The following is a 25,150-nucleotide window of genomic DNA, read 5'->3' as shown; positions in this document are numbered from 1 at the left end:
ATAAATGAACATGAACAATCTGTCTCAATAAGTCAGATCCTCCTGAAAATGGAATATTCGTGAATTCAAATTATCAATATAGGATGACTCCTCTAATGATGCTAAATAATTTGGCGTAACATTGTGTGGTTTTTAGTAGGAGTGGCGATGAGTGACATCAACGGACATTGTAGACATGCAAAACTTGTCAAGAGAAATGCATATTGCACACCTATTTATATAGAGGGGATTTTTACAACTCAGTTCTGCGGTTAAATTGTTTCATGGTGAAGTTAATCGCAGTTTTCTATATTGGCAATTTTGTTCATCCATGCAAACTATATGAAAATAAAAAATCAATGGTCACTATAATTAGAGTAGTTCTGGAAGCAAGGAATTCACGTATTATTGTTATTCTCGGTAAATAAAAATGATATAATCAGATCACATTTTGTATACTAATCTTAAACCAAAAAGTTACATATTAAGTCGTAATTCATGTATTATATATACAATACAATCCAGAATAGTTTGTTATTTAGAAGTCGAATCTTAATAGCCTCATTACGGGCAAGAAATTATAAATTCAAAGCAAAAAAAATACGATTCATAGGTACAAAGTTGTATGATATTTGTAACTTACGTGTCATTGATTAATGCGATATAACTGGAACATTATCGTGTGTTTGTAGATTATTCAAGTGCGTTAAATTTAGTGACTCGATACATATGTAAATCCGCTTACAACGATACAATCGCCTATCTATCTATATTATGCGTCTGTTTCAGTCTATGTAAAATAATTAATGGTAGAGTTTTAATCCTTGAAGAGTATAATAATGGCGAGTTTGGAAGAAAGATTTTCCCCGACAAAAGGTGCAGGTCTGTTAATACAAAACGCAATAGCTCAACAGGAAATACTTTATCAAACAAAATAGAAATCTAAGAAATGCGCTGCAAAACGATGGTTAATTTGCAAAATTAAACGATAGTGACATCAATCCGAATCTACGCCACTGAGACTTTTGATGTCGTCGAAAAAGGCTCGAGGAGAAGTGACGAGACACTCCTTGAACGACTTTTTCTTGAGTAGCGAGTCCCAATTGCTGCAATAATACAGAAAATATATAGTTATACAGTTCAAGTATTTTCCCGTAACATTAAAGTATGCTAGCTATGAATTGATATTCTCACCTGCGACAGTACTGACGTAGTTCTTCTTGAATAATAAGTTCGGCATTGTGCATGTAGGATAGAATAGTAATTCTGCCCACATTTTCTGGAGTAATTTGAGTACATAAGGATCGAAGACAACGGTTCTTTAGTTCATTTAGCTGATATTTGTCACTAGCTTCGACGAGAGACATTATTTCTTCTACATCCGATGGCATTGCAACTCCCCCAGTATAAATGTATTCAAGCAGGCTTTCCATCGTGGACTATAAGAGCACATGACATTATGTAAATTATTATAGATGATTCTAGTAATAATTACTGTAATGTAGGTTGTATTTACCTCTGGGACGTCTGGAATCTTTACAATATGAGATCGAGTTTCCACCGTGTCGTGTTTGAACATTGCGGAAAACACCTTACTTCGAGCTGAAAGCATGCAGTTGAATCAATTTTTGTGAGTTTTAAATAATCGATTATTTTGGGCATAGTATGAGTAATTAAATTAACTATCAGTTCATACCTGACAAGATTAATTTGTGCACCGAAAATGACTTTTTCCCACACTCGATCGTCATATCGGCATCATTTTGTGATTTCAGCAGTTTTTTCATATCTCTTTTCATTATTGTACTCCCAGGATCTTCATGATCTGTAGTGTCTGAATCATCACAGTGAGTACGCTTTCGTTTCCCTGATGGAAGTCCCAGTGGCCGGGAAAGAAGTAGTGTTCCCGTTCCTGGCGTTTTAAATCTGCTTGTAACTTCTCCTAATATGTCTAGCTGAATTTGCAGTCGTAGCTTATTATCCATTAAGTAATTTTCGCGTTCCTCCCATAAAGTTTCGATTGTGATTATATATCCCATACCTAACATTCAATATTTTATGATTTGCTGGAATAAAATTTGTATATACAAGTTCATACCCCATCCGTTATCTTCTGCAGTGAATGTCTGATTTTTGTCGCACCCTAAATGTTAATTAGCAAATATTAAGGAAGGTAGTCATGATAAAACGGCATAAAAAAGTTAAGAATTGCCACTCACGACGTCTCAGAAGAGTGGTTCCATCTGATTTTAAAATTAGGACTGTCAAATTTACGGAAATGTCTTTAATCATTTCATTATATATCTTTTTTAGATACAGCCAGATCTGTAAATAGCCTCCTTCTGCTGATAGAATCAAGTCCCTGAAAAAAAACAGAAATATTAATACGCTTAATCATTAATCCAAACTTATTTGGTTATTATTATTACCACTCGGATTCTCTATTAATTTCTTGTCCAGCTCGGAAGGGGGTGGACGAAATGGGTTCAAACTCGTCACTCTCGGGAGTACAAATTCTATCGAAATTATTAATGTCCCAGTTGTAAATTATGCGGTGCATTTCAACCTGTCGATTATCAATAATAAAATAATTATTTTTCAATAACTATAAATTCCTTTCAATAAACAGTACTAGTGTAATAATTAATTACCTCAGTCTCTGAACAAATTATGGACTTGCTAGTGGCTCTCGACGCCATTGCCATTGTTAAACCCTCTTTTGTCTTAAGGCCACACCAGACTATTATATTTCTTCCCTACAACTGTAACAGGAAACAATTAAACAATAATATTAGTTAAGTCTTTAACTTATAGAATAAAAATAAAATTCCATGAATTTTCATTGAATCAAACAAGATAATTTGCAACTTACTGGAAACTTCTTATCGTTGTAGAATGCAGACAGCTTCAACACGGACGGAACAAAAATTGGAAAACGTAAATTTATTGGAAGAAATTTAGAATAATTTATCGTAATTTCACGAGATTTTTGTCTTTTGTTCAAGTTCTATTTATTAAGTCGCTGGATAATGGAATAGTGAATTTGGTGGTAGAGTCGGGGCAGGATTTAGTCTTTGCTTACCGGGTTTCATGGAACGGTCTTAATGCATGCATGGAATTTTGATTTTAGGAAATAAAAATAAGAAATAAATTTTGATATAGGATTGCAAAATTTATAAATGTAAATTTATTTACTGAACATGATGTTTGGACAATGTCCCCTATTGTGAAGCTGTGTTTAACCAGTTACGTAAAAATCGCACGTTTCTTGACAGTCGTAAGTGTCCCGAGTGACACAAACATTAAGACTTGGGAAGAACACAAGGTCTGGAGCGCATTGTTGGAGGATGGGGTTACCGTTCGAACATTGGAAGAAGGAGTTACAATTTTGGGGGTTTGGATAATACTCTTCTTCATTTCCTGTAGATTGGCATACGGGGACATCGGGACATTGAACTGGAGGTTCAGTGGGGGCGTCAGTTGGAGCATCGGTTGGAGCGTCTGTGGGGGCATCCGTCGGTTCCTCAGTCGGTTCTTCAGTAGGCACTTCAGTGGGTGCGTCAGTAGGGGCATCCGTCGGTTCTTCAGTAGGCACTTCAGTGGGTGCGTCAGTAGGGGCATCCGTCGGTTCTTCAGTAGGCACTTCAGTGGGTGCGTCAGTAGGGGCATCCGTCGGTTCTTCAGTAGGCACTTCAGTGGGTGCGTCAGTAGGGGCATCCGTTGGTTCCTCAGTCGGTTCTTCAGTAGGTACTTCGGTGGGGGCATCAGTGGGGGCATCCGTCGGCTCCTCAGTAGGTTCTTCCGTCGGTACTTCAGTGGGGGCATCAGTGGGAGCGTCGGTCGGCTCTTCAGTCGGTACTTCAGTGGGGGCATCAGTGGGTGGTACCGTAGTAGGCTTCTCTCCACTTTCTTCAGATCCTGATTCCGAACTCTCCGAACTCTCTGAACTTTCCGAACTTTCAGAGCTGTGTTTTCCCTTATGCGGCTTTTTGTGTCCATGTTCTTTTTCCTTCTTTCCATGTCCATGCTTTCCTTTTTCCTTTTCTAAAGGATTCGCATTTTTAATCAATTATGAACCCTTATTAATATTATGTCTCACTTTTCATGATTAACTTACCTTCCTTCACCTTCTTGCCATGACCCTTAGCAAGGCCATTCTGTTCACGTCCATGGTCCTTTCCACGACCCCCCTTATCATCCTTAGGCCTACAATGCGCCAAGGTCACGCATGCCAAGAGACAAATCGCCAGGAATAACTTCATCGTTAAATCAATATGTTATCAGTTTTTGTTCAAAGGTAAACTCAGATTGGTTTAAAATCTCAGTTTTTGCATCTTTTTATATAGTGCAGTTGTACCATACACCCTCATGCAAAGTTCGCATGCACAGATATCATGTGCAAATAAATCCCGACAAGTGATAAATTACTAGAATTGAGACCATGCGCATCATCCTTGATTCCACAGTCAACACTGTTCCGATTGTCAATACCACCTGGAAAAATAATTCGTTATAATGCAGTCGTATAATAAAGCCGTGTTGCTTCAGGTGCAATATAAGTTAGTGGCAAACATGTTTTCATCAATCGTTAATCGTCAATATTTTAATACAATTATTAGAATTAACATTATTCATATGTACGTAATTCGGTAAGTGAATGCGTTAATTCTTGCGTAATTCAGCATCCATCCGGCCAAAATAAATTACGAATTATATACAAAGGTTCATAAAATTTCTGGGAAGTCTATTCGCAAGTTTGATCCGGGTAATTCAGCCCAAAATGGAAAATAAGTTATAAAAAAAATTTTGCAAACAGGTGATCTCATACGAAGAATCTTTATCATGAAACTGTTGATTCCTCTCCCCCCCCCCAAAAAAAAAAGAATAATAAAAATCATTGCATATGCTTCTCTCATTTTCTCCCAGTCCATCTATCCTACACAATTTACATCGTTCTTCTGGGACAAATTGGTCTTTGATATTCTCCGAGTGACCATAAAATGACCAAATGCGATGATTGCCAGTCATTATCTTTTCTCACCCCACCTGCCCCGTCGTCGGTCGACTCTCTCCTATCATTATCTATTTCATCTAATTCTTGTCAAAATTGCCTTTCTCACACCCTCCGCAATCTACTCGCTATTCAATAAATAAATCAATTTCAGCTACTACGCACATTCACCAGTCATTCTCAGCCTCATCACATAAAATTCTGCACTTTTTCGGACACTTTCCTGCCTCCCATCTTCATTTACTTACTTACGCACACTTTGAATGGAACCCTTCTTAATGAGAAAATAGGTAGTCTTCTTCTCCTCCTTAATGACGGTTATACGATGTGACGAGTGATCCCTGCACGTGGAATCACCATTTGCTGTGCTAACACACAAAAGCAAGAAGGGAGCAGATACATAAATACACAAGGGACAACAATAAGTGGGCAATTCCTCCCCATTTTATTTTTGTAAGTAAAAAGGAAGCAAAGTTTAATTCTGGTCGTGGGGGTGAATACTTACGGGCTTTGAATTCTCATCACAAAATCATTACGACGACCAAGTGCAGCTGGTGCATCTCGCACCCTCATCATGATCCTCCTCCTCCTCTCGTCTGGTGTGTTGTGTGTGGTCTGGTCTTTTACGAGAATGAGAGAATTGAATGAGTGTCACCCTTAGATATGGATAATCACCTTACCCAGCTCATCATCATCTGGCCAATATTACATGAAAAGCGAGATAAGACTGCTTGGTGGGTACACAAGAGGCGAGGGAGCCACCAAATAAATGCACCCCTTGGAGACAGAGAGAGAGGAAAAAGTTATGGTGTGAATCTTAACACGACGTTTGGGACATGGCCAACCAAACCAGAAGTTGTATAGTTCACTGTTACGATGGTTTTAGGGTGGGTGGATGGAAATGATGATGATGATGATAAGACAATTCTTTACTTTCACTAGGAAAAGATAAGTTTGAGACGTCCAGACAAAATGGGGCAAAATTTTCGAGGGATAAATTTATTTTCAAAAAAAATTCATGAAAAAACTTAAATCAAGAAAATCACCAAAATCCCACACTATTTGTAACTACTCCTCCACTCTCCCTTTTTTAAGAGGAATGACAATTGAACACAAGAGGTGATCATGACCATCATCATCATATTGCTCACCAGTTAAAGATCTACCCTCCCAAACCACGCACCCACTGACCGGCCTATCTGATCAGTCCGTCTGACTTCTTCCTTGACTCAAGGCAAGTGAAAGTTCTTCTTCTTCCCTCGGAAAACTAAATTGCCTATTTTTCAACTTTTCAATCTTTTCGGTGCATCAAATGAGGAGGAAATTTTCAGACGTAGATATTATTGCATTCCCGTGATGACATCAACTTCCGCTTTCTATTCGTCCCCGTCAGCCACGTCTCAAATGACGTCCAATTTCTTGACCATACATACATTCACCAAGGCAAAATAAGTAAAGCCCAAATGCATTTATTGATCGTAAACGTAGCACACACTTGAGTAACGCACTTCCTCCTTCCTTTTCCTTAGATGAGGGGGGATTACATTGATAAATCCGTTGTAAGAAGATGAGATCCCAGCAGGATTTTCTTTTTCGAGTCAATGTCAAACGTTAACTCGAACCTTTCTCTTGTTCCTTATGTGTCACGTGTATGTGGACAATGTCAATGTCAACTCCTCACTCGTTACGTTGGTTTGGCCATCATCACAAAGTTCATGATGATCAAAAACCGAGAGGGAACACGGTGAACAGCAGGACGTCGTCGAAAAGTTGAATGCATTTCATGGTGAAAGTGCATTCGTGATTTCAAGCTACTAATGTGATGCATCATTATGATGACATGGCATCGCCACTCACACGCCATGTGTGTGAATGGTATGCAATTTTTTACAGCACAGGAAATCGTCTCATGTTTCGATTTTTTTGTACATTTTTATAAAAAATGAGTGTGTTCGATTTTTTTGTGTTTTTACTTCCCGTAAAATTTAGGAGGGGAGTAAACTAAGTAAAAGTGACGTAATTGAGACTTTTTGACACGTGACAATATAACGTCACTCATGTTTAGTTGCACTTTCTTTTCCACTTTTGAACATGGCCATCATGAAAGTCTTGAGAGTGGTCCTTCCAAGAGAAAAATGGCGAATAAATGTTACTTTAGATTGAAGTGGTGGCCGTTTTATCCGTTTACTACGACTTGTCATCACAATCGTCATGCCCTCGTCTTCTAGGTGGTCGGTGGTCTTGATGGCAAAGTAAATGGGATGACATCCCCTCCTCGTCCGCTGGAATGTAGACAAATGAACAATTGTCATCATCCCCCAACTCATGAATCCAGTGTCCAACCATCCCAGCCTATCTGCTCAATTGTCTTGCCCATTCCATTTCATTGTCCCAAAAGAGAAGGAGGAATCTCAACCGTTTATATAAATATGTACAAGTGTAGTCGTGTTCGTGTAATGTTATGTAATACCGCAAAACCATGTCGGACGACATATTCTTCCTCTCTCTATCTCTGCACACACACTTTATTGAGACATTTAGGTTTACGACTTCATAATAGATTGCGTCAATTGTCCGCAAATTCCTAGGGCAGACCGATATAGGTACATTCCATCAAGACGAGGTATTTCTAAAATTTCAAAATGCAGCCATAATTTCGTATGGATTTTTGCTTACCACGAAATACAACTTACTTTATCGATGTACATATATCTCGCGACGAGTATAGTTTTAACAAGGACAAAATTCTAAGCAGTCGAGATTTCTTATTATTTTACAGCCATGCATGTCGTGGCACACAACACACGCAAAATGCACTTCTCTCTGTCTTTCCAGTAATAAAACAGGAACCAAATAAAATGTTGTATTGCATTTCCTACCGACCGACCAGAACAACTTTGCTGTGTACGCACTGGGACATAAAATAAGGGAGAAACTTGTAGTGGGCGAAATAAATTACCCTTCTTCTTCTTCTAGAACCCCAGGAAAGATCCATTCCTTCATTTCATATTAAGCACTGCCATGCCAGATTGGTAGGAGAAAAGAAAAGCGATATGGTACCTGCACCCTACGACACATACGTATTTATGTATGTGCATACATATGTAGGTATGTATTTATATTGTTGTGCAGTGTGTGCGTGTATGTATGCTTGGTTAGGTGTCATTCCGTTTTACAACCAGAGTAAAAAAATTCATTACTTTTGTACTTGCCAAGTTGGTTAGTAAAAGAGTGAAAGTTGGGAAATTAGTAGGAGAGAAAATTACTCTCTTTTGTCTTTGTGAGAATTAAGGGTGGTCGTGGTGGTGAAAATGGAAATAAGCTCACTGTCAGAAGAAGAAGAGTGAACGAATGTTGAAAAATTTTGTGCGAGGCGATGATGCCGAAAAAGAAATAATTTTGTTTTGGAGTAGAAAAATAATGGAAATAAAAATGGAAATAAAATGGAAATCTATGAACTCATAAGTAGAAAGATGCCACCAACCAGTATTATAACTTATAAGTTACTTAACTTCCTTTTAAATTATTTCTTACATAACTATTTATTATCACTGAATTATGTAATCATCGGATCAAAAGAATTGCGTAACTTCGAAATATGTATGTATTCAAATAAAACCACGAATAAAATAATTTCTAATAATTTTAAATACTTTTTATGTAACAACCTTTTTTGATTCGTAAATTTATGTAACCTTTTTTATATTCGTAAATTGAATTAAAATTCTGCCCCTTCCCATTTCCTCACTAATTTGCACCAAAGATTTCAATATTCTAATATAATAACTCGTAAATACAACCTTTCCCCTTCTTTTCTCCACCATTTCTCCCTTCTCTTATCTTTCTCCCACGAGTAACAAAATTTCCCAAGTCCAGTTATACATACATAGTTATGGGACACGTTTATGGTCTCTCATGATAAAAACAGCCCAGTAACAGCAACTCTAAAACGCGTTACGAGCCATTAACCAATTTTTACGCAAGAAAGTAAAAAGTCGAACCATATATACAAGGCACACGCTTGTTGTAAAAAAGAAAATCGCACAATGAACGAAACCCACCTTGTTTGTGATTCAATGCGTTTTTAAATTCTTTTGAGGTTGCTTTCCTCCCTCGCGCGTATGGGAAAAGCAATCCCTCTAATTTGGCTTTGAATGAATAGCTTCACATTTTTATTTCATCGCTTTCCTTTCATTCCTTGCCTTATCAAACTCGGTGGCAGTGACAGCAATAAAAATTTTCATGATTAACGAGCTCCCGATACGTAACAACATCGTCATAAATGCCACATTATTTAACATCCTATTACAATTTTGGCATGGCACAAAGGTTTCGGGAAGTTTAAGGTTTTTTTGTAATTTGCAATTATTTATGCAGAAAAGGTGAGTTATAATAATTGAGTAACAGCAAGTCTGATGTTACGTTGATATCATATACAAATCGAATTTTGCAAATGAAAATTGTGAAATTTTTACTTTCTCCACGTTCCATTTAAATTTTTAATAAATTTTAAACCTCACAATACGCACTTAATCTGAAAAACTCCTTTCATTTTTTGGAAACTTTTTGATTTCAAGAATAACCCTTTACCTAATTTATTATGAATTGCTCCCCTTCGTTACTTTGTTCTTTTTTCTACGTTAAGAGAGAAAGTCAATTTTGTCATCACCGGAATTGGAGGGCGAGATGGATGAAAAGGACCCTCATCCATTTATCAATACGACGGAAGCAGGAAGCCAATAAGAAAATCAGAACCCTTTTCACCCCCGATTTGAATGGTTGTTGATGCAAAATAAAATACAAAATCAAAGGAAATCCACATTCAGTGAGAGACAAAGCATGTCATGAATAGGAACCAAACCACTACTGTTTGTTCTTTTGAGTTAATTTCCTTTAAAATATCGACCCCATACCTTTCAGAATATACTTAAGTTGTGTGTCTAAAGGTCATCATAATTAAGAGACCGCACATTATAGCAACATTCTTAAACGTATTTTACCTCCTCGTTTTATCTCAGTCGTCCAAGGTGAAGTTGAACCGTAATTGAATTTACTCTGCCAATCTACAATCTTTGAAAAATTCTAAATTAAACAGGACGGAATTGAAAAGCAAAATGAAGAAGAAATGAATGTTGTTGGCACTTGTTGGCACGCACGAATAATAAGAAGAAAAGGTGAAAAAGGTATGTATAAGATGAATATTGGACATGCACTCTTGCCTATAAAAATGTCGATGTCGCCGTATATACCACCACCACTTGGTCTTGATATCATTTCCCATAATTTATTATATACAGACGACGCCTAGCTTGCCTCCACTTCCCATCATAAAATACTCCACGTTTTTGGTGACTCTTCTTCCGTATTGTGCTGGGTGTGCACTAATAGGAGAAAGTGGTGGTATTCGTTTTCCTGAGTGTGTTGAATGAGTCCCATCTCGCACCTTTATTAAAATTTTGATCTCTCCTTGCAACCAAGCGACTTAATACAATTTCCCCCAAAAACCATGCATGCATTCCGGTTATGAAGAAGAAATCCGACGTATGAATTCACAAATTTATCTCTCTCTCCTCCTCGTGCCAGAGCACTATTTGCAGAGAAAGCAGTAAACGAATGAATGAACCAGGCGAGTCATTCAGGATACGTTTTGAGTGAAAGTTGCTGCTTCGTCGGTTGGTGGGGCACATCTGTCACCAAGGGTAAGCTAAGAGCTAAAATACCACTTTCCTTGTTCACCTTCCAAATTAAAATGAAAACCAGAATTTTCCAGGAAGTAGGAAATGAAATGAATAAATCTTGAAAATTTTGGATTTTAATTTTCCCATGAATTCGTACTTACATTTCTTGTTCAACTTTAAATAAGAAAGTTGAAAGCAATATTTTTTTTCTATTTGCCTCATACTTTATGAAGAAGAAAGCTTCAATATAATCGATAATTTTGTTAGTCTGGGCAAGCAAGTTCCCTGTTGTGTTCTAGTCTCTCATCATCATCATCATCATCAACAGAAGCAACCATCCATTACCATTACTTTGAAAAGTACATAATAATGCTGGTGCTGCTGCTGCTGCGAGTCCGCACCCACCACCACCATTAAAGTACAAAGACCGGTGGAATTCTGAAAACAAAGGGAATGAAACATGGGAAAATGCAAAAAGAAAGAAAGGGATGGATGAATAAGAAGAACACACAGCCGACAACCATCCGGTTCCTTCAACTCGACGACGAAACAGCAGTTCAACTTTTAAAGGAGAAAAAAAATCAACCGCATTCGTATTCTAGATAAGAAAAAAAGTGAGCATTGGGATCGTAAAGTGGTAAAAAAAGAAACAAAAAACAAAAAAGAGAGACTAATGGAGCTGGATGGATGTGTAATGTATGAGAGTAAAATAAGTAAGAAAGTAGTGTCGAATCTGGTACACAAATTCCATCAAGATGATCGAGTGGTTGGTTTGGTAGGAGTAGGGCGGCCATCAATATTAGTGAATCTTGCTAAAAACGGAATGCCTAAAATTCCAGCCACGTGCGACTAATAATGTTCTGTTTTCCTTTGATAATTAACCCCAAAAATATTTATTAGACACACTTCACGAATAAACGAAATTCTATGTGTTTGTATTATTATTATTCTGTCAAATTGGAAATCCACTCACTTTCATCAAACTTTCCACTCTTCTTACTTACACAATACCACTCATCGAAATCCATCCTGCTCCCAGCATTTTTTTCGCATCCAACCATCCAATCCACCCATCCACTTTCTCCCCCAGAGTTGAATACTTTCTCGTATTCAGGCTTTTTTTTATTAAAGTAAAACAACTTTTGATCGTAGGGAACGTAAAATTGAGTGTAAAGCGGTGTTTGGTTGATGGTGTACAGAAGGATGGTTGGTGAAGATTGCATTGGTTGGAATCGAATTTCTCGGTGGTACTACATACATATTATTACGAAACATTTGGTTTCAGTCATATGTAGATAATGTTAGGTTTCACTATAAATATCGCAAAAATTTATTATTTTCCCTTCAATAAAACAAATGCGAACGACGCGAATCCACCTAAAACATAAAATTGTTATTCGCAATTTATTTGCCAAAAACGGCATCTAAATCTACCAAATTTTCTTCTTACCACAATTAAATAAACTTATTCGCAATTTATTTTATATTTGCCAAATACGGCATTTAAATCTACCAAATTTTCTTCTTACTACAATTAAATAAACTGTTAATTAACCAATTACAAAAATAGATTTTATTCAACCTTCACCTTATCGAATCATCGGTCAAATTCACTAATTAGTTTTGGCATGTAGAATAATCTTTTTATTCACAATAATCTCTACCTAAATACTAAGCCTTCGTGGTTACATACATATGTGCACACTTGTAGATAAATACATGTCTCATATTTATCCTCTTTTCTGTCTGCCTACCTTCAATAAATCACCGTATCCGTCCATACATACATACACCTAGCTTCGCAAATTAATCCTAAACTGATTCGTGGAGGACTGATTATAATGGTTCGAGCACCGTCTGCACCCTGCCTGATGAAAGTCCTCTTCTCGCCGGTCGGACCGAAAAGATTTGGTTAGTTTCGTTTCCGTCATGCTTGGCTTGGAAGGATGGATCTCTGTGTCTTCTCGTTTTAATTAAATTATTCATCCTGGACCTTCCATCTGAGAGACGGAATAAATTATTCTCCTCCTCGCCCTGCTTGCCCTACTTGATTTCCCCTTTCTTCTCATCTGTCAGAGAGATCAAACCGAGAGGAGTCAGTTCAGCAGACCAACAAAGGACGAGAGGAACGCTGGATGAGATTCTTCTTCGCTGTGAGTGAAGTGAAAGCAGGAGAAGAAGAGTGAAAGCAAGGAAGGAAGGAGGAAGATGACTTATTTGGTTCTGGGACGGTTTACACTTTCCGCGAGGAGTCAAGGGAATGGTGTGCATGATGATGGCACTAATTGCTTTAAAGATGCCAAGTTTGTGTGTTAGATTGCTTTTTGAGGAATAACAGTTCTCTATTACGGGAGGTGCAGGTTGAGATGCAGTTTTGTTTATTTTTGGGTAATTTTGGTGTTTAATTTGTAATATTTTTATTTGTACATATCTTAAAAATTGGATACACAGTTGTTGACAAACTATTTATTTATGCATTCTGTAAAGCATCCTGGACATTTTTTTGGTAATTTTATTAAACATTTTTAGTTATATTTTAGCTTCGGCTTCGAAACATACCATTTTTTTGATTTTTTTACACAAATGTACAACATGAGATTAGAATCTGTAAGACATTCACACTTTCTTCACCCAATTTCCTGCAAGGCTAAATTGTCCTGTTGTTTCTATATCTCTATTATTTGGACTTTCTCCTCTCGTTTTTGTCCTCCCCCACAATTTGAAACACCAAAACCCATAAAACGAAGATGTTGTTCTGCTTCGTAGATATCCTACCAGGCAACGGGCTGGATACCCACTCCATTCCGTTCTCACAACCCATTTGAATCAGATTGTGTCATAAAATTGGGCAAATTCCACCTCCACCCTCGCATCCTTGTCCCTTCTTCTTTTTAATAATATCGTCACTCTCCTGGACGCTCTCACTTTCCAACTCTTTAGGGATGTCGGACTTGAACAAAATTGTGCTGAGTGTCCACTCCATTCTGCCATCAAGTATAATAAGAACAAAGGTCAGATGTGTCCCGGGACATTAAGCAGGCAGCAAGGGGAAAGTAAGTGGACATTCGTAACTGGACCCAATTCGGCCGTGTCCAGCTTTTTTGAGACGACGACGAAGTTTGTGTTTTTTTTTTACTTCTTCTTTGGCATCCTGACAACTCCATCTCGTCCTCAGTGCAGTCCAGGAAGAGTAAAATTGCCCATTCTTGAAAAAAGTCGACCAACAACATCAGCAAAATGGGCGAGTGAAAGTACTACTTGTGCCAAAAAATGCAAAAAAAGAAAGAATCTTAGGCCAAAATCGCATCGTTAAAATCAGTTTATTTTTTGTATAAAACCATCTTATCCACTATTTCTTATCGAATTATAATGTTTTACAAGGTACGGTTCTTACTTAACAATAAGTATTTACTTATGTATACATATAACGGGTTACATAATTTCTAACTTTCTATTATGTATCAAGGTGTGATGTTTGGACTAATTAGGAAAATTCGATACATAAAATAAATTTTATAGTTGATATTAATAGCTCCTCAACTTTTAGCCAGGGTGGCGACTTTTCATAATTATTCTTGTGTAGACTAGTTTTTGTGGATGCTTGATTTTGATTCGCCTCATTACTTATCCCGACTGGCAAAAGTTAGGCAAAGTTTTGTAATAAAGAAAACTTTGATTTTGTTGTTCTTTCTTTATGACTGAGTGGGTTTTTGTATCGGAGTAAAAATTGAAAAGGAAAGGTTTTAATTAGAGAGAGGAAGAGAAGAGAAAGTGGATAAAAACAAATGTCAAATTTTGAAAGGTTTGTTCTCTTTGTAAGCTAAAATTTGAAAACGAAAATATGCCGCATATTTATTTTATGTTTTATTTATTCTCTAGTTCTTGTCGTAGCCGTCGTCTTTTATTGCTTTGGAATAATATGGAAGTTTTATTATTTACTGTTGTCCAGCCAGACTGGGTTGGAGCAGTTTGTCTCAATTTTTTAAAACTGCCCAGAAAGGTTGATTTGATGGAAAGCGAAAAGGAATTTAAATATCTTGCCGGACTGGATGGAAAGCGGGGAAAGTATTCCTGAAAAATACGGCGACTTTCACTAAAAAGACGCAACTTTCTCTGTTTCTTCAGTCTCGATCTTACATAATCTAAATATCTACTCGTTCATTCGTATCCATCCGCTTCAAAAATGTTTCATTTTTTTCTCCAAGTTTTAGCAACAAATTGATTTTGTTTTACGCGTTTTCTGACAAACTTCCTCCTTTCTCCTACTCAATTTTACCCACTCGACGTCGACGACGACGACTGACCGGCCATCGTTTTTTGCCATGTTTTTCCTCTCTCTCTCCAAGAAAACGAGAAACTTTCACCAACCATCTGACACTGTTGTAAAGAAGAAGAAAGAAAGAAACATCTGTGATGTTCGCAAGTCATTAGTCAACAATTTCGTGGGAATTGGGCACCAGAATTGAGACGTTTATAAATATATGTAAGTAAGCCTGGCCGTCGAGTACGTACTCCACCAGGCTAAACAAATGGCTCTTAATTTAACGACTTGATCACACACACTTATCTTATCTTAAGTAGCATAGCAGTATCATAGCGTATCATATTTAACACCACTGTCACCTCTCTCTAGACAAGAACACTCGGAACTTGTCGATCCGCTCCTCTGGTCGAGAAACTGGTCGAGGATCCACCAAAGTGACCATTTTCACGAAGTGTGTTATGTTTTGAGGAGGACTTTCTATTACTTTTAGTCCCTGCAGGGCCACCCCCATTGTTATACTGGTTATAGTGGTATTGGGGTGGCTGGGGACGACCTGCTTGGTGCTGGTGGAGGTCGTGATGACGCTCATTCTCGTCAGAATCATCGTCCTCATCGTCATAATCGTAATGACCAAGGGCAGCGTGGTGGTGGTGATTATTGTGGCGTTGGAGGTGCAAGTCGAGTGGACTTGTGTACTCGTTGCCCCCATCGAGAAAATTGTTGTGGATGGATTTTGACGGTTTGGGGTTGAATGTGTAGTTATAATTGTACGGGGGCAAGGGTGGGAGTGGTTGGTTGGGTTTGCTAAGAGTGCCACCACTGAGGTTGGCGTGACGAAGGGTGTGGTGGTGGTATGCTCCATCCTCCGTGAAGGGGATGAGCCCATTGGGGGCATAGTATGATTGGGGGGCTACGTGTTGTGGGGTGGAATTGTCGGCGGAAAAGAATAATTTTCCACTGGGGCTTTGTTGCACCTGAAATAATTATGCAGATATTCGTTAAGTTTCTGACGTGCATATCTCTGAATTTTTGCTGAAAATTTCAAAAAATTACAAACAAAAACATATTATCCTGCTCACCTGAACTCCAATGAAATGATTCCTCTCCTGCATCAGAGTCTGTTGTGGAGTTTGTTGCCCATTCGCCATATTATTTCCGTCTCTCCCCCGATAACCCTCAAATAACCGGTCCGCCTTGTCCAAATCGAGCCCCTTTTCCTCCCCACCAAAACAAGGACAGCTTTTTCCACAAAATGTGACCGTGTCGCTCCCTTGGGCCGACTTTCTCTTTCCTTTACACGGGGGCCAACATCCCCCACAACACATACACAGCCTTTTGCACTTTCCCCCCATCGTGGTAGTACTCCTACCCGAAAAGCAGCACATTTTCACCCCCACCACGAGAAAAATCAGGCTCAGGATGGACGCTGCGATGACAATCACCATAATTTGGAAGTGATCCTCACTGCTGAAACAGCCCGAAAAGTCCGACGCTTTCAAGTCCTTGACTAGAATCCCCGTCAGAGAAGGAGGACCTTGACATCGCACCATGGACAAGTAAAAGGGAGACTTTTTCCGCCCTCCTCCTTGTCCACTTTTCCTCCCAGATTGATCCACATACGGCTGTTGGGCATGATTCGAGAGATTGCTGGGGGATAAAATTGATGGCCTGAGCAGGTAACTGGTCTCCGGTTGAGTAACGATAACGTCTCCATCTTCATATCCCTCGGTTTGGGTGTAATGTTGCAGATATTGAAACAACTGGTAAGCTGAGCAGTTACCTGTAATAAATAAATTACAATCATGATTTAAATTCTCTCGCTAAAAAAGCATCCATCATTAAAAAAACAAATCTTAAATGCAAATTCGTCAAATTTCGCTTACAATCGATCGGATTTCCAGAAATATCCAACGCCCTTGCCGCCGGGTCGGCAACGTCTTGCACAAGATTTGAAGGCACCACCTCAATGTGGGCATATCTTATCGAAAACCGCTGTAAGTTGGGCTTATTTGCGAGCAAAGTGCCACTAAATTCGGTCAAGTTGGGAAGATAATCCGCCTCCAGGCTGACAAGGTTGAACTGTTCGGATAAGCTGTCGGGATGGAAGGCCTCCAGCGCGGGGTTGTCGTTCAGTCGGAGGAACTGGATGTTGTGCAGGGGTCGAAAAGCGGTGGCCGGAATGGTGGAGGACAATCGGTTGGAAGACAAGTCTAGCGATCTGAGCGACGTGACCAGACCGAGCGGGGTGGAGGGAACCCTGCCCAACCGATTTTGGGACAGATTGACCCTCTCCAGGGCTGGCAGGGAGGTAAAAGCACGGTCCTCCAGGGTATGAATGTAGTTGCAACAGAGGTTTAATTCCTTCAGGGAGGAGAACACGAGGAGGGAATTATCCTTCACTCGAGTCAATTGGTTCGATGAGACGTCGAGGATTTGGACGCTGGGCAGTGTCCAGGGAACTGATCCGTTAGTGGTGGAAGTGATAACCGATGACAAGGTGGGACTGGGCTCGATTACCTGATATGTAATTCGTGAAAATTACACATTTGTTTTTAGAAAATGTGACATCACAAAAAAATCCTTTAAATCACATTCGCTCACCTGAATGAAATTATACTGGACACTAATCCTCTCAAGTTTCGTAAGTCCTTTGAACAAATCCCAATCAATAAATTCTAATCGATTCCGATCCAACACGATTTCCTTGATGTTTCTCAAACTTGAGAAAATATCCTTCTCCAATCGTTCAACCTGGTTCCCACTGACGTCCAAATGGGTGAGGGTTGAAAGCCCTTGGAACACCCCAGATTCCAGAACTTTCACCTGGTTGTAGGATGAATTGAGGGTTTCGAGGGCACGGAGCGATTCAAAATTTCCCTTCCCCAGGGACACTAATTGATTCCCGGAAATGTCAAGGTGAACCAGCTCCTGGTAGAATTGGAGCGAGAGTGTGATGTCCTTAATCTGATTGTGAGACAGGGACAAGGATTTGATCTGAGGATTCAAGAAAATGGGAACCACTCTCAAATTCGAGGAGGAATGACATCGGACACTCAGCGAGGTGTCGTTACACCCACAATACTGGGGACAGAAGGAGGACGACTTGGTAAAGTGGAGGGTAAGGAGGAGAAGAATGACAAAGTTCCGGCTCCCCCTTCTCGTCATCCTGCTGCTGTTTTCTCTCTGAAAGAACACAGACAAAATCAGATATTAGTTTTGCTTTGCTTCTGTTTTCTTTGAAAATAAACCATTTTTCCGAAACATGACAGCTTTTTATCGTCTCAAGCTATGTGAAGAAATGGATCATCGAGGCGAGGCGGTGACATGGAAAAACATTGCTAAAAAGCTTTTAACCACTATTTTCGCTCCGGTTTTGTCATGTCGTGTGGGTGTGACACTTTCCTAATGTTTACGTAATGTGATTGTGCTCTCTTATTATTTTTGAGAATGTCACTGATGTCAGGAACCCATCCATCCATCCATTTATCATTATACGAGGCAATTTCTCGGTTCAATGTATGGCTCGTTTAATCAATTTTGCGCAAATGGCACAGGTCAAGCAATCCAAAAACGGAAACTGTTCCACCACTCACGCCAGCCTTCGTCCTCCTCATGAAAATATAATTTGCGAATTATTCTTGTGAAAAGAGATAGTTTGTTCAGTCAGTCAGTCAATCAGTCACTTACATATTTTAACTAGTAGTGGAATGAATAAGTGGCAGCATGCATGTCAAGACGAGAAGAGACATCTCATTACTTTTTCACAATTCCCTAAAGATATGTGTACGGATTACACGGGTAAAACGTCGACTCTCTCTCAGACGACGTCCTTCTGATAAGCCACGTCACTTACCAGCCAGCCAAGCCAACTAACCAAAGGTAGAGTCAACTTGGGAGAGAAAGTTGTCTTTAAAAGACAAAAAAAGTACACGCTCTTCCTCTCATTTCCTTTCCATCTACTTTACAAAGCAACGTTTAACAAGCTAAATATCTATCACGTAAAATTGTGAAATGCAAAATTTTCTCGGATTTGTAGAGAGAGAAAAATTCTGCAACTTTTTCCCCTAGAAAGTTAGGTATATTTTAAACATATCAGTATTTCTATGCTACTCGGAGGGCTAAAGAATAATGGATGATGGATCACTTTTTACTCTTAGCAAGGATACTAGACCAAGAAGGAGAAAAACGGGTTATTTTCCCTACATAGTAGTAGTGCTTTCCTCCTTTCCATGTAATATTTACACTCAGTCAGCCACCAACCAAACCCACTTTCCAGACTTTTGACTCACTTTCACTCTCCAAATTGGACTTTAAGCACTTTCTCCTCAAAAGTTGGGCAACTCATTACAATTCATCAACATCCAGGTCAAAATGTCTCATTGGCCAGGTTCCTCTCAAGTTTGCTCTTTTTTGCGTGAAATGACTTGTTTAGTTGGTAATTTACATTCAGAAAGAAGACACATGATGATGATGATGAAACTAGTTTTAACTCTGCCAAGATAAACTTTTTCTAGTTTTGTATCAAATATCACGATAGTTAAGTAAGTAGATTTTGACAGTGCAGAGAAGAGGAGTAAACGCTTATCTACATGTCAAGTTTGCAAATTCATCACAATTACGTAGTAAAGTTTTTGTTGCATAAATAATCCAGTGGATTCTCCAGCATTTCGTTTTTTTTACTGAAACTGGGAAGTTTTAGCGAGAAGGAATATCTATGCAGTGAAATCTTGCATGGATTTATTTGTTTTTGTCCTGCTTTGTTTAACTTAATTCGACCACTAAGTAAACAGCGAGGGCCTACAAAGTGGACGATATCTCACACCATCGCCTGGGTCGTTGTAAAGATAAATGATCCTCTAAGCCGCTCTCTACTCGTGCCCTTAATCCTTCCAAGTAACAGTGTCACTGGAACCTCATTAATTACCCTGCACGACAAAGTTCTCACCCCGTTTATCCGGGTAGGACGACACCAACCCGGTTTAAATTCGGGATTGTTATGCATTAATTCAGCTGACCCATAAGAGCATCCAGCTATTTATTCTACTTTTTACGTCATGGTGGATAGATATATAAATTCTGCTCCAATTCTGCATGGACTTGACCATTAATCACGAAGCTAAAAGGAGCAGTAAATATTAGTTTGGGGGATGTGAAATGTGCCACTATCTGGAGTGAATTATGGAAATGCATAATTTTGCTGTGGTGGGTTATGTAGGTCTGCAGGGAATATATCGTTATTGCAGATTATGGTTAAAACGGGACACTTCATGCGTATTTCGACATTGCAGGTTTGCAATAAATGATGGATACGTACATATATTTCAGCACGCTTGAAGCATATTTAAATTTTCAATGTATTAAACTGGTGAGGTAGTATGATGTGAATGTCCAGTCTATTTACCTTCATCATGAATAACTGCATCAAAAGGCACTTCAGTTGAACTGATGGACATATTTTGTCGAGTAAATGTTGCCCTTTGGAAAAAGGAAGAAGTATCAGCCTTGAAAAGTGACATTCTTTTGTTCTTCATTCTAAAAGTGGGTTTGCATGAAGGTTAACCACGGATGCATATTTTAAAGTTCTTCAGTATGCATGCAGCATCTAAACGGTGTGGTAACCTTACCGTCTCAAACCCCAAAAATGTGTTTAACAGGACGAGAAGAGCCAGAGAAACTTGAGCCACAAGAACTTTTAGGGTATCCGGAATTGGATGAATTGGTAGGTTATTTTCATGTGAATTCTATTTTCCCATGCTTTTTATTTAGATGTGTGAGGAATTCACTTGGTAAGTTTTGGATAATAAGTCCGAAAGATTGGCCAGTCGCCTTTGTAAGCGCAAGTAAAAAACCTAAATCTCTTCGCCTCAAAATAATTTTTTATATAAAATTAGCCAGAACAACCCAGAACAACCCAACAACCCAGAGCTGCCGAGGAAATGATCGACGAGGGGGACGCGCACATGATTCTCTTTTTGCGTAAGTACTCAATTTAACGATAAGAAAATATGCAATTAAAAAAATATTTAAAAATACAATTATTACATATTATAGGAGTAAATCTAATGACAGCGGGTTATCTGCTCACAGATTGTCAGTTGGCGTTCGAGACAGGAATTCAGCTATGGAAGGTACATATATTTATATTAATATCGATATCAATACAACAGGCAATGTCACTTTCGCTATGATACAACTTTTAGCAATTGACGACACAAAGTACGACGATAATGAAATCAAGAAATTGTACACGGAAAATGAAACCCAAAAATTAAAGGAACTTTTCGAAGAGAGGAACACAAATGATCAAAGGAGAAGTGAGATTATTTACTACAACGTATATGCAAATTGTATGCATGTCTGTACTAATTTTCTACAATAATTCTTAGGTTCCACCGTTGCTGGTTGTCTAACAAGGGACACTCACGACCTGTCGTTTGAGTCCAGGGTACCCACTATGTTTTTTAGAATCTACTAGGACCCCAGATGAAGGATTCATTCATATTTCTGTGTAAAACTCATATTTGGCGCCATGGCGTGGCGCCAAATTCGCCAAATTTGATGGTTTTTCATTTTAAAACCGCCGTAACTTTTGAAATCCTGGACGGATTTTCAAAATTTTTGGCAAAAATCATGACAAGGAGTTCAACTTTCGTATTCTATGAAATTTTTTCCAAAATTGTCGCTTTTAACTTTTCGCAAAATTTCGAAATTTCGGGTTCGTCGAAAAAATGCTAAAAATATCTCAAAAATTAAAATTTTGTTATTTTTATTTTTTTCTCTAAAATTTCGACTTTTCTGATCATTTTAAGCATAAAATTTTAAAAATCCGACATAAACTGCAAAAGTTATGGGGGTTTGAAATTGGTCGAAAATGCAAATTTTTAAGTTTGGCGCCACGCCATGGCGCCAAATATGAGTTTTACACGGAAATATGAATGGATCCTTCATCTGGGGTCCTAGTAGATTCTGAAAAACATAGTGGGTACCCTGGACTCAAACGACAGGTCGTGAGTGTCCCTTGTAAGAACTATTGAGAGGAAAATGACGCTTGAAAGTTTGAATGCTGAGTACACTCGGCTTATTGAAGTGTTCGAGAAAAAATAATTATCACAAATTTTCAATAACTTCCACCACATTAAAATGGCAAAATTAGATTAAAATAAATTGCCCAATCTATATTTCTGAATGACAAAAAGATTAATCTTTTCATGGGGTTATGTACATGCATTTACGTAAATAGTTATTAACCCAAACCCATAATATTCCCAATTCCCACTATTTATTAGCACATTTATTTACCCTGCTTTACAACAAACACCAAACTTTGGTCTCCCCCTCGGGACTTTATACCTTCCAATAACGCTGTGTAGTAAATGTCACAATGAATTTAGAAAATTAGCAATTTCTCCCTTCGCCAATATGCCCATGCCCATCCACGCAAGCAAACCGGGCAAACTCATTCACCAGAAAGTGGGACAATTATTAGCTGTTACTTATTATATTTTAGTTCGGAAACCGAGTTGTTTGGCAAATATAAGTTGTTAGTTACAGGTCCGGAGAGAAAACTAATTTCATTTCACCTGGTCTTTGCCTGGTTGGCTATGCTTCGTACTATTTACTTATATACCTCATTACATTGCACCACAGACCCCACTTCAAACTCGTAAATAAATTGGATCTCTGTGATCGTTCGGGTGTGTGAATTAAATTGACGTGAGTTTCACTTCATGGTGGCTTTGTGAAAGTTACCTTGTGCTATTTTGCAGGGAAGAAATATAATTCGACATCCCGATCACAACACGTGCAAGCAAAGCTGGTAACTTATATGTTGCGGTACTTTAACTACATTTCTATATTTAGTGAGGTGGATACATACTAAATTTGACTTCGAAAATACATATTTTCTGCTAATTATCACCTCGTGGAGTCGATTTCATTTAAAAAAATACTCCGTCCATCCTTCCACCTTAGACTTTCACTTTACGTCAATAAGATACCCATGCAACATTTCGGACAAGAAGCAACAGACGGGCCACCAAGTTCGTAGGGAAAGGAAACCAGTCTATTTTTTCGTGTTTTTTCTCATACTACTTTCTTCTCCTTCAAGTGGAAGTGTCTGCTCAAGTGTCGATCAGTTCTGTTGGGAATTTCCAATTTTACTCTGCCAGCCAAACCAACCACCAGATCCAGTCAACACTTCTCTAGACAACAAGGAGTTGTATAGTATTCTCGAAAAAAATACGAGAAATGCTTCTCTCTCTGATACCAGGGAAGAAAATAAATATACGACTTTTTACTTTATTCCGCATACTATCCATCCACCAACCAGCCAAGTGACGCACATATGTTCATATACGTATGACAGACCCGCGTCTATACGACTGTTTGGTTCTATCAAGCTCAAACTTTCACCCGAATCGGATGTGAAGCTGAGAAAAAGAAAGTCAACATGGCAAACGAAATACTTCTTCTCCTGGGCTGAAAATGGACTCAAATTGACTGGACATCTACGAAAAAAGTCAGAGAGAGAGAGAGAAAAAAGTGACCTGTGTGTGTCCCTGCCTGGTGGGACTTGTCTTATCAAATTCTTTACATTCTTATAAGACCAGCCATTTTTATCAATTTAACCGGGACATGCTTGGGAATGGTGTGCCAATATTTTTTTGCAAAAAAAAACACCACTGACTTTTAGGAAGGGTGACGTACATAGAATTGTACTTATGAACGAAGCCAGTACATATTGTCCCAGTTAATGGAGTCTCGCACTACTTGGAATGGAAGTGTCTCGCATCCCAACCAAGTAATTCCAACCTTGAATTACGATCACTTCTTCTTCTTCTTCTCCTCCACTTTCCTAAAAACTTTCGCGAAAACTTGATTCAGTAGAGAAACCTTGTGACCTGGCCTAAACCACCACCTCCTCCTCCTCCAGGCGAAGATAAGAAAGTCTTCCTCTTGACCACATATGTTTCTCATCGCTCTCTTTACCAACCACATCCTCTGCAAACTGTGTGTATCTGTTGCAGCAAAAACTTAGAAATGCACCTAGACTTCTCGACCACATGTACCACCACCGAGTAGTCCGTAACTTATCTAAAATTCGCAAACCTCTTCCAAAATTCTTGGATGGGATGGCCAAATAAGTAAGTCTTGGGTGCAAGAACGGGTGACCTACTTTACTGCAGAAACAAAAGCGTCGTGGTGGTGGTGGTAAGCATATTCTTCTTCTGAGACAAGAGAGATCCGAGATTTCCTTTTGTAACTCTCTCGAGATACTTATCTTCTCAGAGAAGAGAAGACAACGCACCAGGAAAGAGATGGTCCTTGTACAAGTGCGATGACATCCGACATTGTTCTTCTTTCTTTATTGTAAATTCCACCCTAATTCTAATAAAGTCTACCTCTCAATCTTCTTATGTATGACCCACCCCCCGTCCACCCATGTGTTCTGCTTATCTGCACAATCTCATATCCTGTTACGTAAGATAACGTGTTATACAGCTGCAATGCAACACTGCTGCGATATCTACTTTTACTGTTTTAGGTACTTCTCCCCTGCTTCTTGGGGACCGGGTGTGTATGATTATGTAGAACGGAAAATCGGCAAATCCCGAGAAAGGAGTAGCGGACAAGATACGTTTTTACTGGCACACTTTATTTTACGAGATGCAATGTGCTTCTCTCCTCCTCCTCCTACTTCTTCTTCATCTTGGTTTGTTATGTTTATCTTTACGGCTGCATGTGGAATACTGATATCATTAGGGATACAAAAGCACATATATTGTATGGTGTGACTGGGTCGATGATACGACATCAACGGTCATGGAGAAAGTGAAAGTATGAAAGGTTTGAATCTACACGATGAAATTCTGGAAGTCTGAATGGAACTCTGCAGTACGTAATAATGGATGATGATGGCGACAGGGACATATTGTTGGCGTAGAATTGTGGCATGGTTTACTTTTTCCACCTTCAAGATTTTGTGTCATGATTTTTTTTGCACGAATTTACAAGTAACCTTTTTTAGTATTTGTAAAATGTAAAAGTTTCCAATTTTTACGATTGGAATATAACTTGAGCTAATTTATAAATTGAAATAATAACTTAAATTTGACAACAAGCCATTTCTTTCTCCCAACTTTGTTTAACATAACAAAAAAACAAAGGGTTTTTACTATCATTTTCTCTTTTTATGCTTCCTCAGCAGAGTCGAAAACT

The 25,150-nt window shown here is 38.7% G+C and overlaps 3 protein-coding genes and 1 long non-coding RNA gene across 9 annotated transcripts in view; 1 reads left to right on the top strand and 3 right to left on the bottom strand.

The window, feature by feature from the left end:
• Positions 1-351: 351 nt before the first annotated feature.
• LOC110843580 (speckle-type POZ protein-like) lies at positions 352-3,017 on the bottom strand. Its single transcript, XM_022089548.2, has 9 exons — positions 2,852-3,017; positions 2,631-2,741; positions 2,409-2,545; positions 2,199-2,341; positions 2,078-2,122; positions 1,676-2,020; positions 1,496-1,581; positions 1,174-1,418; positions 352-1,085 (listed from the first exon to the last, which is right to left on the bottom strand). The coding sequence occupies exons 2-9, from the start codon at positions 2,682-2,684 to the stop codon at positions 977-979; spliced, it is 1,164 nt and encodes a 387-aa protein (XP_021945240.1). The 5' UTR covers positions 2,685-2,741; positions 2,852-3,017; the 3' UTR covers positions 352-976.
• Positions 3,018-3,136: 119 nt separating this feature from the next.
• Positions 3,137-4,312, bottom strand: LOC110843581 (cell surface glycoprotein 1). The gene is made up of 2 exons (XM_022089549.2): positions 4,097-4,312; positions 3,137-4,023 (listed from the first exon to the last, which is right to left on the bottom strand). The coding sequence occupies exons 1-2, from the start codon at positions 4,239-4,241 to the stop codon at positions 3,218-3,220; spliced, it is 951 nt and encodes a 316-aa protein (XP_021945241.1). The 5' UTR covers positions 4,242-4,312; the 3' UTR covers positions 3,137-3,217.
• Positions 4,313-13,969: 9,657 nt separating this feature from the next.
• Positions 13,970-25,150, bottom strand: part of LOC118434467 — a 29,771-nt gene continuing 18,590 nt past the window's right edge. Inside the window, exons 2-5 of the mRNA XM_035848080.1 lie at positions 17,534-18,115; positions 16,816-17,449; positions 16,012-16,712; positions 13,970-15,906 (exon numbers count right to left, since the gene is read on the bottom strand). Of these exons, the coding sequence (XP_035703973.1) occupies positions 15,298-15,906; positions 16,012-16,712; positions 16,816-17,449; positions 17,534-18,097 (2,508 nt within the window). The 5' untranslated portion in view covers positions 18,098-18,115 and the 3' untranslated portion in view covers positions 13,970-15,297. The remainder of the gene's footprint in view (positions 15,907-16,011; positions 16,713-16,815; positions 17,450-17,533; positions 18,116-25,150) is intronic.
• Positions 20,509-22,096, top strand: LOC110845139. Of its 6 annotated transcripts, none has more exons than XR_002547501.2 (6): positions 20,509-20,651; positions 20,824-20,908; positions 20,984-21,060; positions 21,133-21,246; positions 21,319-21,333; positions 21,958-22,096. It is a non-coding gene; the product is annotated as an uncharacterized LOC110845139 (long non-coding RNA). The 6 variants fall into 6 exon arrangements; XR_004834046.1 differs by having other exon boundaries at positions 21,945-22,096; XR_004834047.1 differs by having other exon boundaries at positions 21,937-22,096.

The sequence above is a fragment of the Folsomia candida genome, unplaced genomic scaffold, assembly GCF_002217175.1.
Source record: "Folsomia candida strain VU population unplaced genomic scaffold, ASM221717v1 Fcan01_Sc002, whole genome shotgun sequence".
Classification (NCBI taxonomy): Eukaryota; Metazoa; Arthropoda; class Collembola; order Entomobryomorpha; family Isotomidae; genus Folsomia; species Folsomia candida.
The sequence above is the reverse complement of the archived record's forward strand: the minus strand, read 5'-3'. Positions and strand labels throughout refer to the sequence as shown.